The 20,763-nt window shown below is 50.3% G+C and overlaps 3 protein-coding genes across 3 annotated transcripts; all 3 read right to left on the bottom strand.

Moving 5' to 3' along the window:
* Positions 1-3,972: 3,972 nt before the first annotated feature.
* On the bottom strand, positions 3,973-4,824 carry EsH8_XIV_000041 (uncharacterized protein; the record flags this gene model as incomplete). The annotated part of the gene is made up of 2 exons (XM_083273902.1): positions 3,973-4,118; positions 4,176-4,824. The coding sequence occupies 2 exons, from the start codon at positions 4,822-4,824 to the stop codon at positions 3,973-3,975; spliced, it is 795 nt and encodes a 264-aa protein (XP_083120567.1).
* A 1,016-nt stretch (positions 4,825-5,840) lies between these two features.
* On the bottom strand, positions 5,841-9,397 carry EsH8_XIV_000040 (uncharacterized protein; the record flags this gene model as incomplete). Its single annotated transcript, XM_083273901.1, has 5 exons — positions 5,841-5,958; positions 6,055-6,768; positions 8,297-8,335; positions 8,390-8,767; positions 9,249-9,397. The coding sequence occupies 5 exons, from the start codon at positions 9,395-9,397 to the stop codon at positions 5,841-5,843; spliced, it is 1,398 nt and encodes a 465-aa protein (XP_083120566.1).
* Positions 9,398-17,941: 8,544 nt separating this feature from the next.
* On the bottom strand, positions 17,942-20,667 carry EsH8_XIV_000039 (uncharacterized protein; the record flags this gene model as incomplete). Its single annotated transcript, XM_083273900.1, has 6 exons — positions 17,942-18,313; positions 18,405-19,012; positions 19,071-19,261; positions 19,323-19,633; positions 19,701-20,270; positions 20,353-20,667. The coding sequence occupies 6 exons, from the start codon at positions 20,665-20,667 to the stop codon at positions 17,942-17,944; spliced, it is 2,367 nt and encodes a 788-aa protein (XP_083120565.1).
* Between the last annotated feature and the right edge of the window lie 96 nt (positions 20,668-20,763).

Here is a 20,763-nt window from a genome sequence, read left to right as displayed (position 1 = left end):
CGGGGAAAGTGCGCCCTAGACGCCCTTTATGTTTCCTTGGGAGGATGGTCGAAGATATGGACGCATTGCGACAGCATCTTTGGGATGAGCAAGGCCAGACAATCGTGGCGGACATCATCTCTCGACGAGAGGCCACGCTGAGCCAGCCTTTGACAAACGAGAACCGAGACATGCTTTCAAAATGTGTTCTGGATGCTGTCAGCCATGTGTTGAAGCATCCCGAAGTTATCCAATCAGGGAAGATCACATGGGGTTGTGACGAAGGTAGCGTTGCAGAGGATCCGCTGCTACACCCAAAATCCAGGCCCCAGGACCAGGAACAGCCGACGAGTGTATACGAACACAATGTTGAGTCAATGAACTGGCCATTGTTAGGGACACAGCAAGGAAGCATATATGAACCAAGTTTCGTCAAAGTCCCATTACTCTACCATGACGAATTCCAGCTAGATCCCACCGCGAGTATCCAGCCTTCTGAATTCCCGGAGTGGTTCACCCCACTTCTTAGATTTAATATGCAAGGCTTTGGCGAAGACTGTGAGAAGTCCGCATATAATCACGATTTCAACGTTAGGAACGGGGCAACCGGCGCATAGAGCCACGGGTACTTCGATTTATCAGCATGGGATTACAAAATTCGTAAAATCTAGTTACTAAATTGCTTACTTAGTCAATACGCGAGTATAAACGTTTAGATGGAAGAGCAAAAATAGAGATAGTCTGAAAGCATGGATCTGATGAATATTGCGTTAAACCTTTTGGCCAAAGATCGGTCACGTTCAAATGGCGGGAGTATAAACTCCATGGAGACTGGCTTGGATGAACACGGCAGAGAATATTCACTATTAGTTGGAATTAGCCTTTCACCTACAGCCGTTATGCAATAGTGTTATACTAGAAATCGTTTTACACAACCTTCTGACAGATTTCTCTTAAAATCCGTCGCTACATGGTGTTAAAGTTTGCATCCCATACTGGCCCGAACTCACGCACTGGCTGTTGATGTGGTTCAGGAAAATAGGGGCCGGACTAGGGGTCGTCCCGCCCGTGTACTTTCTAGCGTGCGTCGAATCTAGGAAACGGAGTTGAACCCCAGACTAAGTGCTCAATATCCAAGTACTACTCGGCTTCCCTGGTGGGTCTGGAAACACAGGGCGTTACGTTCAAGACGTTGGATCTATCTCTTTGCCGTCTGGTTTTCCTGCTTTGGGTGGTCAATGAGTCAGGCAGCCTCAGATCTAAAGTTCTACAAGGACTCTTACCTAGGCCACCGGACTTGAGATTTGGAAGGCAGCGTGGGATGTAGCTGTGTGGACAATTCCATGTTGTTCGGACTCGGATAGTTTTTTGGGAATAAATCTGTATGATAGTTCTATCAGCATATGCGACTTTCATTGATGCTTGTCGTAAGCCGTTCGGAGAGCGAGATGGTCTAGCCAGCCAGCTTACTCTTCTAATGGCTCGCTTGAGCACCCAAAATAGACTCCAGTACTAAAGAAACCAAATGCATTTTGGATTTAAGCAACTTGGAAGTCATGGGGCTAGATTCGTAGCAGCTTGTTTGTAGAAGTTTGCTCCTAGCAGCTGGAGGCCGACGAGGTCTTCAAGACTGTCCCAAATAAGCCGACGATTGAGTCGACTAAACGAGAGCCACGATTTTTAAGGGAAACAAACTTGCGTGTGTTTCAGCCGTCAAGGTGTTTGGTGCTGATAATGCCATCGGCGAGCTGACCAAGGCCTGGAAGTCAGCGGGGGAGGTGTTAGAGACCAGGATCACGAGCTCTACTTACCAACCCCTCCACCAGAAGGCGTGTGCGTATGCAAACACATTTGTTGTACACCATGTTAGGTGAATCTATAGTGAACACGCGTCAAGTTGCTCAAACTGATGATGATGGGAAAGGTTGGCGCATAGATATTAGCTTCTTGCCATCGCTTCTAGTCAAGAGCTTGTTAGCAATGTCCTAAACACACTTAAGCCCTATTAGACTTGGATATAAGCTTAAGTATCACGCATTCAAGTTTGGGGACTCTCATTTTTGCGTTTATATAGTACAGCGGAATATCTTCAACAAATTCCATTTCAAGCCAGACCTCCTCCATCCCTCTATCTCCCATCTTAACTGAAACGACTCATAAATCCACAGCCGCAAGCTCCTTATTTGCAATTACAGCCACTTAAGGCGCAGTATTGAAACATTACAATAGCAGTCTATAGCGTCAGTTTATATAGATACAACTCTCGTTGCATCTCTTCTAATTAAATGAATAAAGTAAAACTCTTGGTTGTCAAAGTCAATAGAGATGTAGCCCAGGTCCTATGGCTGAGGGCCATCCCGGGTGGGCATGGTGGGGCCGGTGACAATGGGAGCCCAAATCTGGGCTCCCATTGTCACTAGACATCAGCAAGGGTCCTACACATGACTGGCGCAATCCCGGCAATTGGCGCAAGGCAATGCATGACATTTCCTCATTGTCGACGCATCACCATTAACCCCGGATTGATGGCAAGCCAGCATCAAGCAGACGTCTCGCCGGTCAGGGATAGGTGTCGCATAGACACAAGCATACACCCACCTCACTCTTGCTGCCTCACTTAGAACAAGTCGTATGCGGACTCCAATAATGGATAGGTTCTACTATTGGATGGACGCTCCTCCTCATTCATCTCACTAGCTGTCGACCTCTTCACTTGGTGCTAAGACCTCTAACACTTCTGTCTCTCTCTTATTGGCCAGCTTCAGTCGCTGTCCCACTGACAAGCGTTTCTAGAGTTGTTCCATCATCTTGCTGCAACCCTTCTTTATGTGACCGTTGTCTCTACTAGGCCATTTATAGATACCTCGTCTTTTCGACGCTTTAATGGGCAGTAAACCTCTCAGTCGGTGTAGATTCCCCAGTATGGCTACCACCGGGCCATGAACCAACCCACTTCTAGCAAACCTGCTCGAGCAAGCAAGCAATGCGCCTGAAGAGAGAGATCGGGTGAATTAGAGATGTGATTACGGACATGGAAAACGCGGCCGCCTTCCACTTCCCACGGAAAGCAAACATTTAAATCGCGCAAAATGCAAATAGCCAGCCAGCACACCTGGTCGACTCGGCTGGCATCTAGCCATCATGGGCTTGCCAAGGCTTGTTCGTCTGTTTGCATCTCCAACCGGTCAGCATGACCATCGCCAGGCGACAGCTGCTTGAACCAACCAGTTGGTCTCTAGTTGGCGACCTACAGCAGCAAACATGATCGGCAAAGCACTTAGAACGAGCTCTCTTGGGGGATTGTAGTATAAGACGGCGGAATGGAATGGGCGGCCAGCATCGTCCTCGTCATCAGCATCATCGCACTGCTCGCTTAAACCCGGAACAACCACAGCGCCGTAGCTGTTTGGCACCACAGCCGCTCTCCGTCATGCCTCGTCCGCGACTTCTCGGCTTCTTACTCGAGTCTGCAGCCGCCTCTGCGCAGACTGATGTCGACACTTGCGAACACCGGCCTCCCAATTGGCTCTTTGCGACCGATTCGCAGACGCGAAGCGCACGTCCCGAGTCGCAATACACCAACCCTAGCAGGTGTGAGTCGGGGTCGCGCTGGAACGCCCTACACGATGCTGCGACCCCAGACGAGTCTTCCGACACTACCATTTGCTATCGTCAGTCCTTGACAAGCGAGAACGTCCGCCGCTTCCCTACCCCGTCTCCACCGCAACCACCCGATCTGGAACAAGACTTGAGGTCTCTGCCGCAGCATTGTCATAGCAGCGTATATGCGACGCCTGCAGCTCCACCGTCAAGGGGCATCTAGGGCGAGGATGAACGGCTGGCCTTGGGTTTCTACGCCAAACTGGGCCGGTATCTCGTTAGTGAGCGAGCCCGCAGAGCGTGGGACCGAGCCGCCAGGACGGCGCACATCCAAATCCCGCTCGATCCCAAAAGCAACGAGGCGATGATGATGGCTCGACTCAATGGAAGCTCCTACGACGCGTACCAGAGGTTGCTGGAACGGTGGCTGGAAACCTGCTGGGGCATGTTAGGGGACGTATAGCGACGGTGGTCGGCCAACCCTTTCTTGGCCCGCCCCAGGCCGTCGCCACTGAGGCGGTGGACCGGCTGGCTCGATCCTATGGGCTCGTCCCCAAGGCAAGCTTGTCTGAAATTGCTGCCTTAAAGAACCATACTACTGCGAGTGAAAGGGGGGATATAGGTGTTGGTTTCGCCGAGCTGAGCCGGGCCGTCGAGCGGCACGAAGACTGTGAGAGGATTGGTCATGTTATGGGCCCACATGAAAGTTGTCCGCGTGGAATTCATTCTAGCTTTTTGGGTGATGACGAAAATGACCATGTTTATGACGATGATGATGGTGAGAACGGTGAGCATGATTATAATAATGGCGATGGCGACGATGATGGCACTTGCCTTGGTGGCTCTCATTCCAGCTTTCTGGGTGAAGATGAGGATAACGACGACAATGATGATGACGACGGTGTTGATGGTGATCACGATGATAGTACTTGTCTTGGTGGCATTTACTTCGGCTTTCCGGGCGAAGTTGAGGATGACGACGACAACAGCAACAACGACGAAAATGGTGAATATCATGGCGATGGTGTTGATGGTGCTGATGGTTATAACGACGGCGGCGGCGGCGATTATAATTATGATGATGGTGGTGACGACGACGATGATACTTGTCTTGTTGGCATTTATTCCGGCTTTCTGGCCAAAGACGAGGATGACGAGGATGACGATGATGATTATGATGATGCATCTTTCTGCGTGTCGCAGTTCAAGTCGATTAGAGTGCTCCATTATCAACTCCCTTAACATCTTGGACGTATCGAGATCACAAGACGCCAAGATTGGCGTGGCGGTTGGATCAGTATCATGGGTTACAATGCCTGGAGACCTGGATCATTTTGGACCAATTGGGGCTGTAGGTGAGCTGCTTGTCGAGAGACTAATCCTATTCCAGGGCTATCTACACGATGAAGAGAAGACGGCATCGTCTTTTGTGGGCGATCCGCAGTAGCTGACACAGGGGGTACCCTCCGGCGGCTACCTGGGTCGCCAAGGCCGCCTTTACAGAACTAGAGACCTGGTGTAATATAACGACAATAGCGCTCTAATTTATATCTGGTGTAACGACTCTACATTTAAGGTGTAAGGCTACTACATCAACCTTAGGGAAGTCAAGTTCCATCTACAAGAGTATCTTCTAGAGGCAGCCATCATCACCGTTAAGGTGATTACGCCTAAAGGGGAAGACGCTAGATCGATATTAGCAGTAGAGCAATAGTCTCAACAGCTTCAACAAGTCTACTAAACTAGGCTTTATACAGGTTATAAAAACCTCACTTAAGGTGGAATATACACTTGCCGAGCGGCTTCCAGCCTATATAGTCCCTGCCGTCTATTTTGTTGTCGTGTAGATACCGCTCAACACCTTAAGCAAAACCGACCGTCGCTAGATCCGCACCATTGGCAACGCCTTCACAGGCCAACAGCTGGCGGAGATGCTCATTGGGTCGAGACGTCCCAAACGAGCCCCCGTGACCGAGGCGGAGCGTATGCTGCACCTAGTGTTGGCAGCTATGCTCAACATTGATCCCGCCGCTATCGGCATCGACGACATCTTCCTCCGCCTCGGAGGATACTCAATCACCGCAATGAAAGTCGTCGGTCAAGCTTGTAGTCATGGTATGTCGATTTCCGTCGCCGACGTCTTCCGTCATCCCTACTGTAGCCGTCCTGGCTTGCATCTCACGGGCGGCGCAACTCGGTCGTGAGTTGGAGGGGTATCTGCTCGCCGCCTGAGAACGCGAGGCGCCAGGCGCGGCCCTGTGCTAGCACGTCGGCGGCCGAGTGTTCCAGGCCAAGTACTCTGTTGGCGTCGCAATGGTCATGGAGACGGTCTCGCGCCGCATCAGGCTCACGAGTGCGACGGGGTCGCGTCGGATGTCGCTGGGGTCGATGACGAGGCGGCCGCCGTTGGCGAGGGCTGAGAAGGTTTGGATGAGGGCCATGTCAAAACCAAGGGAGCTCTGCTGCAGCACTCACTCGTGCTGTAGGTCAAAAGCCTGCGTCTTGAGCGCGATGTGGTTGGTAAAGCTGGCCTGAGTCAGGAGGGTGCCATTCGGTGTGCCTGTTGAGCCACTGGTGAAGAGCAGGATGACAGGTTGCGCGGGCTGGGCAGATAAGTCGTCATTGTCCTTCTTGTCATCATCATCATCAAGACCAGAGTCAGAATCCACCTGGACTGCTGGCAGTCGCTCTCCCTCTCCTTGTCCCCCCTCAACGGCGTCCAGCAACTCCTTCACACGTTGCTCTTTCTGCGCATGGAAGAGCACAAGGGTAGGCTTACACAGCCGGAGCATATCTGCGTGACGGGAGGCGGGAAGGTTGATATCTAGGGGAACGTAAACACCCCCGGCCTCGAGGACGGAAAGCATAGCGACGACACCATGGCCGGACGGCTCGCACAAGACAGCAACCAGGTGTGCGGGGCCGGAAACGCCCGCACCCTTCAGCCTGCGTGCCATGCGGCCGGTTTGGGCCGCCAGCTGGGCATACGTCCGGCTGCCCGTCCCGTTCATGACGGGCGTGAGTGTGGGATGCAGGCGGCACATGTCGCGCACGCGGCGGGACAGCGTCGCTGGCCAGCCAAAGCTCGTCTCGGGGCCCCGGCCGGCTTCGAGCGCACGGCGGATGCGCGCATCGTCGTGCAGCGCAAGGCGGCACACCGGCACAAACGGGTCGCGGGCTATTACTAGGCTATCTAGTTTAAGTTGCTAATAGCAACTAAAAGAATCTAGCTATTAGCTATTAGGAATACTTAGCTATTACTAGGCTATCTAGTTTAAGTCGCTAATAGCGACTAAAAGAATTTAACTATTACCTATTAAGCACTTAGCTATTAAGTAATTAGCTGTTATTAGGCTGTCTAGTGTGTGTTGCTAATAGCGACTAAAGAAATTTAAGAAATCTCTAAGTTTTAACCCTTTCTACCTATATTAATACTAGTAGGTCCCTCTATAGTTGGTTATATATTAGCTTATAGTAGTAGTAAGTATAGCTAGCTCTAGTAATATTAGTAGTAGCAGCTAGCTATAACAGACGTTATTTACTTAGTCGTTAGTCTAGAGGTAGCTAGTAGGAAGTAAAGGCTTTAGTAGTATTTACTTTACTATATAGTCTAGTTAGTTAGTTAGTTGCTTTTCTTTCTTTTATCCTTTCGTTCGTTTTATTTATATAGCAACTCGGTTAATTAGTTATTAATCCGTTAGTTATAGTTAGTTAGTTTATTACTTTTAGTCTATTAGTTTGTTAGTTAGTAGTAGTAGTGGTAGTAGTAGTAGTGTCTAACTCTAAACCCTAGAGTAACCCTCCCTCTTTTGTTTTTAGGGTTGTTAGAACCCTAGGGGTTGGAACCCTAGGGTTGATTTCTTTTATAAGAACCAACTAATCACCGCGACGGCCCTGTTCTAGATAATCCTGTCCCAAAAATCACCGCTTGGCCTGAGCGCCCCCCGCTAAAACCGTCTGCAATTAGGTCCCAATTGTCGCGAAATAACACCCAGGATCTCTACTTATACAAGCTCTTTGTCGTCCTTTTACTTATAGAGAATACAAGACACTTTCCCCTATAAATCTCTTATGCCTGCTGTAAGCTTTCTCGTCACAAAGTATTATTTAAATGCGTGTAGACCAGCTGTTTCCGATGGTTTATAACTATAATTATAATCAGTGTAAGTATGCCACAGCTAACCTGTAATTATCAACAGACATAAGGGCAGCCCAGTACACAACGCCGTCTCTATAGGTTGCATTATAGAAGACAAAAAAGACGAATTAAAATGGTAGTCAAAGGGCAATTGATTAGAGCGAATTTGTGTATTCAAGCTGCGGTAAAAGGCAGACTAGTTGCCGCCATTGCTTGCCGTAGAAGTTTCCTGCTAATTTCCCAAGCCGACAGTTGACTGAGACAGTCCCAGCTCAACGCCGCTTCAACTCCCTGTCTCGCTTTATAGTCTAGCATCACTCTAGCTCTGCGTCCAATCCCTAATTCCCGCCCGAGAAAGTCCACCGAGGCAATGCTACAGCACCAGCATCCCTTCTTCATCTCAGCCGATCAGCCTATCCCATCAAGTCCTTGTACCAGGCCCTCCTCAATGGAGCCTTTTCCAGACACTCGTATGCTTTTTTGCACGCGTCGCTTTTCAGATGACGTTTGAGATTTTCCAGTCTTTGGCAAGTTTGCTCGCATATTCTACATTTATGCTTGTTCCTGTCATACGTGTACCAAAAATTGTTCGATTTTGCCCGCTTCATCATGGCGTCACTGTTGTATGTTAGCATACTACTCAGGTCTCAAAGACGGAGCGTAAGAACATACTGAGAAAGTTCAGGACTGCCATAACCATCGAGGTCGACCGTATTGGGGTAAGTATTGACTGGTGCACCTTTGTCATAATTCATTCCAGTCGCACCTAAACCATAAGCCATGGAGAAGTCTCCGCCAAGGGGCTCCTGTAGAAACAACCCAGTGTTGTAGAAATATTGAGGATTCTCTGGCTGCATTGGAATGCCGGGGTATGTCCATGACTGGTTGACGGTTGACTGATAAAGGACGTTGACTGTGTTGCAATTCCAGCAGAGATATTGAGGATTCTCTGGCTGCATTGGAATGCCGGGGCAAATCGATGAAGGGTTGGCGGTTGACTGATCAGGGACGTTGGCTGTGTCGCAATCCCAGCCGGATGTGCCGCCCGGTCTTGAATAGCTATGGTTAGTGATTTGAGAACCTCACCAGTGGGAACGTAGCCATTCTCGCTGGGAGTCGCGTCGACCTTAAGCGGCAAGCCGCCGAGCAAGGAGGAGACCATCGCCTTTCCTAAAGCGAGAGCTGCGTGTAGCCTATTCCTCGTCGTATGGAAAAGGCCGACGGACCTACCTCACTGCCCCTATTGTTTTTTTGCTCTTTACTGCGTGATGCAATGCGCTATCCTTCTCAGCTCATTCGTACTCCGTACGACAGTCACCCGGGACTGGACGCGATCAGCGGTGCTTGGGTTGTCGTTTCGTGGACGTCAGGGGCAGTTGGCTCGAGTCTTGTATCGCTTGGGAATGCTCGGCCGTCTCCTTTGGTATTTTTAACTGATGGTAGAAGGTAGCGCACATAGTTATTGTTTTTCTCGTCTTATTTACACCGCCTTCCCTTGGAGCTTGACAAGGTGAGGTATAGTAAGACTCACAGAAGGACAAGGTTGGCCGCCGGCATCGTCAACGATGGCCCGCCGAAGAGCTCGTGCTCATTGTACGGGGGATCTTGAGGAACAGGGTACTTTTGCCCGGCGGCAACGTTGCGGTCATCGTTCGATCGAGGGGTAATCGTGTTGGACATTGTGTCTTTGATGGAACGATAAGTCGAAGGCTTGGTTTGCGAGGGCAGTTTCGGATGGTACGTTCTTGCTTTGCGGTACGAAAAGAAATAGAAGAGAATGATGTGTAATCTTGTAAAATTGTAGCCGAATACCTGTAAATTTCAAAGCGTGATCAGATCGTGGTAGAGTGCAGTGGAAGCCAGATGGAAATCTTGCGGGAGGGCAAGCGGTTCGCTTTATAGACGGGAGGCTACTGTCCGAGAACGCGTCTAAGTAGCAGGGGTACGCGGTCATCCATTGCTAAGATCACGCGTGGTAACGTGACTGACCATTATGTGAGAGGGGAGGGGATAGAGGAGGAGGAGGAGGAGGAGGAGGAGAAGCGGCAGGGGTATTTCGGAAACGCCGATTGGGATTCTCTGACACGCCCTGCTGCTAACCCGGTACATTTCCAACGCGATCCACACCTCACATTGGTGCATTGATCCAAGGTCATTCCATCGGTACGCAACCAACATTCGGCAACACCGCTCGATGTACACCCGACACCAGTCGCCAGCATCACACGGTGCTCCAACTGGTGCTTGTGCATGCAAAGCGCCCGTCAGCCGTTCTATGTCCTTCGACTATAGGCTGTTGTCTTAACGCCAAGCTGCGATGACTCATTAGGTCCCATGACATCCTACCATAGACGCCCGACCGAAGCCACAGGCCTTCCAGTTCACCAACGCGCCCGCACCTTTCAAGCTGCAACCACTCTCTGCTTACACCAGTGTTGACCAGCACCCCTGCCGGTCCGACTTCTTGAGTGATGAGACGCGGGCCAGGTTTGACATATACCATGGACTAAAAACCAACCTAGACTGTAAACGTAAATTAAGAATTGTGAAGCTTGAAATAACAACGCCGTTAAACACCATCCATAACTCTTTAGTAAGCTCTTGCGTAATTAATTTACAGTTCGTTTGAATAGTAATAACTCTTACTATTACGTCGCTTCTCGCTACGTACTTTGATTCCCGCCACACGCGACCCAAGGTAAGAAAGGTACTTTGTGATTCTCCATCTTTTCCCCGTGCCTTGCAATGCCGCCGTGCCCGCACCATGGGGAATAACGACCCCGCAGTCTACTCGCGTTCGTTGCAGGGCAATAAAACAAATGTCATACACCGTCTCTGTCGGCAGCAACCGCACTCTCCGGAGTCCAAATTGTTATCACGGCGCACACGCACACTACGATAGGGCATTATTGTCTCTGCGTCGTTTGTCGTTTCGTGTAAAGGTCGGTCGTTCTCCCTCTTCCCTCATTCCTTCGGTAACCAGCTTGTTGATCATCAGCCAAGTCCAACTCCCCCTTCTGTATTGCTGCCGACACCGGTGCACTAGTGCAACGCAACTGCACTACTACATACCGGGTGCCAGTGCATTGGTGGTTGGTTGGAGCACCTCCCACTCGCTCATTGACGCGTGTCAAAGTCCAGAGGGTGCTTCCTGCTTTACCGAACATGATCCCAGGCAAGTGAGCGAGAAACAACAAGCACCGGCAGCCCGTCGCCTAACAAGCCGTCTCGCTCGGCATAGGCACACCAGCGGCATAGGCATGTGCAAGTAGCGAGCGCGCTTTTGTCCTTGATCGGCACTTATATCAGGACCAAGCTCGAGATCTTTCTACAGAAAATTACGACCGAGGTGAGTTCATGTTGGAAAACCACACGACCCCTCCGGCCACGACTTCCGACCTCATTTTCTTACTGCATCTATCACGAAGCAGGATTTCCCAGCGGAAGCAACTCAGAATTGAAACTGGCTTGACTCATCTAAACTAGGTAGGTATACTACACGACTTCGGCTTATATTGGCCGGGTTCGTGTGGGGCGATCTCCAACCTCATGTGGCCCGATCGGTCATTCAGAATGACAGCGGCCCGCAGGTGGTCTGTCGGGGCAGAATAGTTGGCAACAGCCTCACATCGTTCTGCGACAACGCCTTCTGACTACGGCGAGCCACCGCGTCAGGACAGGCTGCTAGCTAGCGTCTACCCGATGGTACGAGGGGCACGGGGCCATCATTTACTAGGGCGGCGACATGAAGAGCTGCGTGGGACAGCCAGAGAGCTGGTCTCAGCGCATGCTTGCAGCTTTGCACTTCGCAATAGGGACGTCTTTAGCTTCTCAGTCTGATTTGCAATTCGGGATGACTAGTTAAGTAAACAGAGTGCCAAGGCCAAGTCCCGTTGATAAGGGAAAATGGAGCATCAGAAGGCCGGTGCTCGGTGGTCTTTGTGGGTTCCCGTTACAACCTTTTTCAAGTTGACTGAAGGTATCAGTGCCATCAACTAAAGCAGCATGAGTATTTTTCGCCTTTATTATAGACATCAGAGGCATTGGCGCCATTGAGTAACGGAGTAGTGCTTTATCCACCCAGACGAGAACGAGGATCACGACTCGGAGATGCCATGACTATTATGCTCATCAACGGTGCACGACAGTAAGACCCGGCAGCCTTAGGCGGCAACGCAGACAGTTTTGATGGCGGAGCCGAGGGTGGCGGGGCGGCTGGAACTCTTTTCGTACTCATACCTAGAAGAGCACTTCTGGGCGGTGTGCCTTTGGCGGTCACTTCAGCGTACTTTATAACCATCGCCTCCCCAAAGGTGCCCAATGCCCTGTCTTTACGACTCAAGATCTAACCAAGCGACGAGAATGGGCAGTGCCTGTGTCTTATTGTTGACTGTCTCGGGATTCGGGCTGAGATACGCTCAACAAGGCCGGGTGTAGTGGGCGTAAACCAAAAGGTTACGGCCTGTCTACTTCCATTTGGGACAGAGCTTTCGCTAAACTCTCGAAAACGACGAAGAAGCCTCGGTCGTGGCAAGCGGCATTGGGACGGAGGAGCCAGGAGACACTTGTTCCAATATATGATTTGAAGCAGGCCTTTCTCGACGCTGGTAAACACTAGATATCCTTTTAACAGAAGCGGGGAGTGTTGCATCCGACTGTAGGGGCGTCCACGGCGGTGTCTAGCACAACAGACTTGGCTTCGACTAGGAGGATGTCTTTGGTTTGTAGTGATCTTTCTCGAGGTCAAAATACCGTCCGGCAAACTCCTGTGTCGGTGGCTCGTCATGATGGAGCCCCGGCAGAGTTGAGGAGAGGAGGCGAGTGCATCTGCTTATCTATGGGGGCATGTGAATGGTCTGTCTTTGCGTGACGTAGCATGGGTGATGGGTCCGGTACTTAACTCTAAGGTGAGGTTTTTGGCGAGGGAGGCGAGTTTGAAGCTGCCTAGGTGAGGTGTGAGATGAGTTCGAGGTGACTTGGTAGGTGAGGTGGGATGTGTTGTCGAGGCGTTGGTGGTGGGTGAAAGGTGGTGTGTTATTGGGCGCTGAGATATTACTTTGGATGAAACGGCCTATACAGGACAACCAATGAAGATAATCTGGATGGTCAAGAAGATGCTCCTTTTCTGTCCACAAGATATGTCTCTGGTGCTTATTAATGAACGAGATAAATCATGTACCGCCGCCCGCAGCAGCGCTGTCAAGACAGGTCAGGTACATCATGTCCAGATCGAAAATACGGGCACGTCAGGTAGATAGACACCACCTGCTTGCTCTTCCCGCATACCATCGTCATCCAACATGGAGCATCATCATATCTTTCGCTTGTGGTACTAAAACTCTTTCAATCTCCCCTCCTTCGAGACATTGGCAGGACTGTTGTCTAAACAGCCATCATTTCGGCTAACAACGCCGATATATCGAAGTATTAGCACCCAACCTACAACTATTCACCTATCCTTGTTTTATTTGAAACCCATCGTCGACGACAGTGAGAGCAGCAGCAGTAGCAGTATCAACCAAACTGCAGACCTGGATCAGCAGGTCGCTTGGTTACAGGCTGCCATAATGATCGGACAAACAGTCATAGCGAAGTGCAGACCACTATCTACGGTCCATGTGTGGTTGGTTGCTGGTCAGCAAACAACAACATACAACAGACAAGGAGGCGACGTATGCAGGGATGCAGGCAGCGAGAAGGTGTCTAGACACATATAAGTACAATGAAGAGCCAAGATTGAGCCGTTTCTCTCAGCCCAGCTCCGACTTCAACACTCATCCTGGTTCCTTAGCCCTCGGCAACGCGGCCACAAGCGCGACATTGACGCTAACACGTCGACAAAAATGCCCATAGAGGTTCTGTCGCAGGCCCGAATATACTCTCACACGCGGCGGAATAGTGTGAAATAGACGGCTTGTTTCATTAACTATGGACAGAAGGCAAAGGTGTGTTTATACTTTCGCCCGTTAGCTACAGTGTGCAGCGAAGACGGTCAGCCCAGATAAGTAAGTCCATACGGCGAGCAAGGCGAAGCTGCCAGGACAGATTGCAGCATCACGACAAGTTTAGATGTCCATCGTCGCCGCCGTGAGCGATCTACCTATCAGAAAGCTCCATTATCGCGTGCTTGTCTGTGCGCATCCCAGATCTTCTCGACTCATCCCACTCGCAACCTCCATCGACATGGCCATCGTCATACGACCAGTCCCATATGCTAGCCGTCTCAGATCCAATAGATTGAGCCATGCATCCATGTCAGATCCCTCACCAGTTCCGACTCTCTCTCGCTGCATTTATCGCCGTCTAGTCTCATTGAGAGCCATGACCCAGCCCCAGTTCTGCGCACCCCGTGTCCATCTCACTTCATCCACGAGCTTCATGCCATCATCCACCTAGCAGCCTCCTCACACCCCTTCACACCAGAGCTGCCACCGCAGTCACGCGTCCTCAGATTCGTCTCTATATTCGCCTATGTATTAGTCGCTCACGCTCTCTGCTGCAATCTATTCCGCAGATATAGCCTTTATTCTTCGCCGCCCTCTCCTGCTATCGTCACCATCCCCTCCTTATTGTTATTTAGAAGCTCTAATATTATCCTTTCTAGTAACAAAATATTGTCTTTAGCCCACGCCTTTATCGTCAACAACGACACAAGCGAAGCCCTGCGTCTCCACGAGTCCGCTCTATCTATAGAACGCTGCGACTCTCGTTCAGAGAGCCCGTCAACGACGCTCTTAAAGTCCTCCGACTCCCATACCTCTTCGAACTTCGCCACACCTCCAGGCAATTATGTGGCGACATCTCGTCGTGGTCGGCCACGGAATTCGCCCTGCAGTCTGCCGCTCCCGCCACGACTGTCGCCACCACCGTACCGTCGCCAGGTCCAGATTCGGACTCGGACGATAGCCCAGACTACGAATGGAAGGCACACGGGCTTTCGTCAATGTCTGTTTTTGGTGGCGCTGGGCTCATTTGCTAACCCCCTTTGCGGCCCGCTTCTCCAAGTGCCACTGGCACAACAGGAAGCCCTCGTCATTGGTCCTGGCTCGGCTGGTCGGGATGCGCAACGCCAATCTCATTCCCCTAAACCGCTCCCTTCGCGACGTCGATACAGGTAGGGGAGCCGCTTACGTGGCTGCCGCCGAACAGCGCGCTAGGATTGACGAACCTGTCGCGGGCCGAGGAGGAGAACACCTCGAAGCCGCTGTCAGCGCCGCTGGTGGTGGTGACGCCGACCAGGCGGAGCCATCACCATCTTGATGCCTAAGGCCCATAGAAGCAAGGCCGGTCCTGGGTTCTGTAAGCCCCAAAGTTGCTCTAGAAATCCCGAGTAGGCCAGTCTTGTGAAGGCAGAACTCAATTCAGTATGTTAGGCGAGCCCAAATGCCTCGCTAGGAAGGTTTATCACAACGCATACAACGTAATGACGTGGTTTGTGACGCTGCATTTCTGACGCTGACAAGAGGCGTCAGCAGGGCGGTTGGGCAAGTAGCTGATGGAGGAACAGGCGGTAGAACCCGACAAGGGGTGTATATTATAGTTTTACCACAGTAAGTTACTCTTCGTTATTCCAATAAAACCCTATATTGCTCTATTTTCAGAGCTAGAATATCTTAACCTCTGGGAAGGGTGTTTTACGGTCATCTTTACGTAGCATACCCTGAATGTTCCCTCAAAGCTCCTGTAACTGCTTCTTCTGCTTTATGTAAAAGTCATAATTCAGCTCGCCTTTCGCAACCCACGATGTAACCCGAACTTGGAAAGTCTGCTCATCTCTGCTATAGGTTGGCAGATATTTTTATTTACACCTTGACGAACACAGCATGTGTAATCAGTCGGTACACGAAAACAGGGTCATTGGAATTGCCAGCAACCTTCTTCGTCTCAAGTACCAAGTTGACAAGGAATGTATAAGATAGCACCTTGTTTATCCATGAATCGTCGAGATCGCTCATTTTCATGGTATTAAGACACTTTTTGGTATATTCCTGCATTGGTTGTAGATCTGACAGAGGCAGTACCTCAAGCACGCTGGTGAACAAAACCTCTTCGTTTACATCATCGAGTTGACTCTGAGCAACTTCGTAATCGTTCTTGTCTCGCCGGGGGATCGAAAAAGGGTAGAAGGTCGACAAATATCCTTGCATCGTTACAGTGAGCCTGTTGGCCAAGATTTCGAAAGCATCTGGAGCCGAATGTTCCCCCGTGCCATTTTGGTTTTTCTGACGGGAACGGGATTAGTCTATGCGGCGCGGCAGCGCCCAGTTGTCCAGCCGTGCTCGAAAATGCGCCAAATAATCACGGTCAGCGCTGGTTACAGCGCCCACCACAACGACACTAGGTACACTACGAAGACACACACCAGCGCCTGCAGAGCCCACAGCCAGCATCAATCGTTGCCCACGCAGACAACAGCAACACCAAGGATGTGGATTCCTACACGGCTGCCCCCCAACCAGATTCTCCATCGCATCGTCCAAGTGCAGCCGCTCTTGGCTGGCTGATATGGCCTGATTGAAGGGACGACATGACAGTGATGACACAGCCATGAATCCTTGGCGAGAATGAGCGATCTCGGCTCGGGCCGTCCCGTCCCCCCAAAGAGGGTCGAAATGCAGAGGTGACCGGAGGGAATGAAGTATGTGTGGCTGTGCAGTGGCGTAAACGGAGCGGCAAAACTAGTATCCTGTGGCTGGCTGCGGAGCCTGGGAACCGCATCCGCTGCCTACCCATCTTCTGTGCCACACACACACCACCCGCCGTCATCAATCCCCTCCCCCCCGGCAATCAATGGCGCCAACAACAACGGCGGCGATCATGGTCACCTCTATACTATCCGCGCCGCTCGCGCGAGACGAGTTTATCGACGTAAGGAACCGTTAAGACCAGCAGCTAAATGCTGAGTTTGTAATCATCCGGGCCGAACTTTACAACATTAACAGCGCCATCAAGCAGGTAGATCTTTAATTACAACATGCTAAAGCATGCTCCTACAACAGCAGCCTGAAAAACCCCCTGCTACGCATCGCTGCCATCCTTGCCTATTGGGATTATTACGTCATCCTTCCTGACGGCGACATGTTCCCTTCTAACGCTAGGGAGTTCTACACTCTCTAGAAGCCTGACGTCAACTTGTGACGGCTGCAACAACTAGCCTACCTTGTCGACTTTTACAACGTTAAGTATACTATATAGGCTTTTTACAACCGGGATGATTACAACTATAAGGCACACAACCAAGATTTAGACGCCCTAGCGTTACAGCCTAAATAGGCTTCTAGGCTGGAGCTCAACGACGCCATCCGTCTATACCCTAAGCTGGCCGTTAATGCCTTTAAGGGTATCCTCTACCTTAATAAGGAGAACTTTATTAACTTTTAATAAAGAGCGATAGCGCTCCACCGCTAGTATTCGCCGCTACAACCGGTTAAGCGGCAGCAGGCTTCCAACCTAAACGATGCCGCCCCGAAACAAATACCACCGCCGAAACAGGTCTATAAACCGATTATCGGTCAGGCGTTGCTAAAAGTCTTGAAATAATTAATGACGAACTTTCTAAGAGACGCAAAGCCTGGCTGTACGCTAAATTTGGTGTATAAACAGCTCGGTGGTGCGCTCGGATTTGCATGAGACTATCGATCTTGTGTCACCAGCCTTTGGAACTAGTCTCACTGGTTTTTTGTACTTACCGGTAGTTGTTGGGGCTCCGTTATCCCTACATAGTATGTTGGCATTTAGATTTCCTCTGCAAGTACCGGTAATAATGGTCCATCCGTCTTGCGCTTGAATAAATACAACACAGGTAGACAAGCTGCTGCCGGCTGCATCCCAAAGCGTCTGTAATGCAGATTCTAGCGAGGCAGAATACAGACTACTAATTCCAACGAATAAGTTATTGAGAGGATTTTACGGCCGAGATAAGACGCAGTTCATTTATTCCCTGCCTGCTGGTGCCACCAATATTTGTGAATGTAAGGTGCAATGGATATAAAGAGCCCGCCTGTGTTGTTGTGCAATCGTTCTTCTTCCTTGATTCAATTGTTTTTTCTTTCTTCGTTTAATATTGAGCCTTTTCTATTCGGCCTTCTCTGCATCTATCCAACGTGCCCTACCTCATCTTTAAAGCCAGCGATGCTAAGTGGTCGGAGACGCGTGCAACGGTTTGACCCGCTTAGAAAGATGCGACGTGGTTGCGACGAGATCTTCATTCACGTCAATTGATTATCAAGACTGTTTGCCTTTCTTGTCGCCTGCAGAAGAGCTTTTAAAGGGATGCCTCACGCGCCCCAGGCACGCTTCAGGGTCCCTCCCTCTTCGGCGCGTTCGTGACCATTCGGGTTCCTTCCAAAGCCACAGCCCGTAGAGAATCATAAGGCTAACAGTAAGTGGAACGACAGCTTTAATGTAGGCCATTGTCTCTGCAGTTGGGTTCTCGAAAGATATTACATTGGTTGTGAACATTGTGGCAACGAACGTCCCCGGCAAGAAGAGAATTGTGATCACCGAGAGTGTCTTCATCGCTTTTGAATCGGACAATCCTTCTTTTGCTAGCTTGATTGAAACGACATTATCTTGCTGGGCGATCATGGAATACAGCTAACAATTGAGTTAGCTCATAACATAAGTAGCGTTCGCACCCAAGGGCTTTTTATTCAGGATAGACATAAGAGAAAAGTTGATAGCTTACGAGAGTCTTCAAACTGTCCACCCTACTGGGCATTCCGGTGATATCTAATTGATGAGCATTTGCCCAGCGATGGCGGCGTTTGAGGTCGCGAAGCATCGGATTTTGAGCTGGTCTTTCCTTGTCAAGCTCCTTCTTGAGTGCTTCCGAGAGATCATCCTCGAACTTCCGGCGACGAACTAGCTCCGTAATCTCCATGCTAGCCTCGTGTAACGTTTTCCCTAACCCTGCGAGCCCCCAGTGGTTCGTCTCTGGGTCTTCATCGTTGTCAACCTTGCCCTGGACTTGATAGATCGGTGGCTTTTCACCATGAAGCGCCTTCGTGATGCTTTCCTCTACGAATTCGACTTTATGCAGAGTATCGTCGAACTGCTCTGATGTAGTTCTGCAGTGGTCAACATACAGTTGATATGGGAGCAGCAGTGGATGGTAGCTTGCTTCCTCAGCTTTCTCAACCACATTGCGAAGAATGCCCCTCAGTTTCACATCGGCACCGCTCTGGATTAGACCAGACAACTTTCTTGACCGGCCGGGATCCTCAGGATCCTCTTTCCCAACCAGAAACATCGACCAAAACCCACTTTTGTAGTACGGAGTCTGCATGATGTAGACTGTACGCAATGGTTAGCTTGTACGCTCTATCCTGAAGGTCTATGGTTCATCGCTCACGGATGTTGGTCTCTCGACCCTTGCCCATCTCAAAGATCTCGCAACAGCCAAAGTCAAATCGGCGAAAGTCATTGTAGTAGTTCTCCATGCCAAAGTGTTCGCCAATCAAACCGATCATTTCTTCATCGAAAAGCTCATGGTTGAGATCCCGAAACACCTTGAAGGACTTTTGACTCTCTGCCTTGCGAACCCTGAAAGTCACGAATAAGCCCATTAGTGTCCTGCACTCCGTCTTGTGAACTGAAGACTCACAACATGGAACAAGAGGTATGTTTGTCATAGGGAGCCCTTGCAGAATTGGCATCCACCATTTCGTTGTTTTCAAGACGTTGACGCTCGCACTCCAAAACGGGTTCGGGAAGTTTCTCCTCGTTTTTCAGCCACGAAAACTGGGAAAGCACCTCATCCTTCAGCCATAAGGATTTAGGCAGTCCTTTTTTGTCCGGACTTCTCGTTAGACTCTTCCACCGATCCTGCAATGCACCCGGAGTCTTAGGTTGGACGCCTGTGGTGTTCCAAAGTTCAATATAGATTGCCTCCTTGATTGCAGCATTAAATCTTTCCTGGAAAACCAGCGAGTTAAAAGACCGAAATTCAATCGAATAACATAGGTCTTTGCCTTTTACTTACGAGATCGTCAGAATTTTCCGGAGTCTCCATAGTCGGGGGCTCAGGCGCCGTACGTCCTTCAAGTTCAGGAACGTTGTCGAGCAAACGACATCTTGTTGAGGATTCCTTCTCTATGTATTGAAGTATTGCCTGCTGATGATCTGGGTTTCGCCAAAACTCATGTAGATTACTATTGCTGGGATCCTTCAAGCCGAAGAGTCCGTTCCAAGGGTTGGGAGTCCACTTCGGATCGAAAACAACGGGATCGTCAGTTCCTTGATTGCCCGCCAATATTTCTTCAAAAGAAATCCCGTTCAACTTGACGTCGATGTCTGTGTTCATTGAAACGGGCGTTTTGTCGTCATTGCGTCCCAGTAGAATAGCCACGGTTAGAGCTTCCGGAATGCCTGCTCGCGTAATCTCGTTCTCCTGAAGGCTCCAGTGAGCTCCGTTGCGTAGAGCAGTCTTGGGATTTGGGGAGACAATCTCACCAAGCAGTCTCGTAGATCCTTTTCTTTCCGTGTAGATCGTTTGGGACCATTTAACGCCCCCTGACAGTCCTGTGGTTGCTGCTAGTCCTGCTATTTCGATCTGTACTCGAGTAAGCGTGGTCGTGGAAGAAAAGCCGATTTCCTCCTTGTCGAATAGTACAACGAAAGAAACCACGACGTACACCACTTGCTGCCTCTGTCACTGTCCGCTCCTCAGACCTTTCATGATGAAAGAGGAAGCCTCCATGAGGGGCGATACCTAACACCTTCGGTGCATCCCCTTCGGCTGTGAATGACAGCGTTATATTCGCCATACGAGCTCTGCGACTGTACTTGACAGGTGAAAACCTGAACCTGATGGCTATGAGTGTCGCGTGGTCATCGCTAACATCTTGATGAACGCAAGCGACCACATCAGCCCGAATGTGAAGGGATGCGCCACGGTCCATGATCATTTTCCGTTGACGCAAGGGCTCAGCAGGGTTGTTCCGCACCATATTGGCGTTCGTGTATAGCTACTATTAGCTAGGCTTTTTGCGCTTGGCGAGCAGACAGGTAAAAGAGATGGCCTTTTGTCGTACGAGAGGCCAATT

This window comes from Colletotrichum jinshuiense, chromosome 14, assembly GCF_051148585.1.
Source record: "Colletotrichum jinshuiense chromosome 14, complete sequence".
In the NCBI taxonomy this organism is placed as follows: domain Eukaryota; kingdom Fungi; phylum Ascomycota; class Sordariomycetes; order Glomerellales; family Glomerellaceae; genus Colletotrichum; species Colletotrichum jinshuiense.
This window is presented reverse-complemented; position numbering and strand designations above follow the sequence as displayed.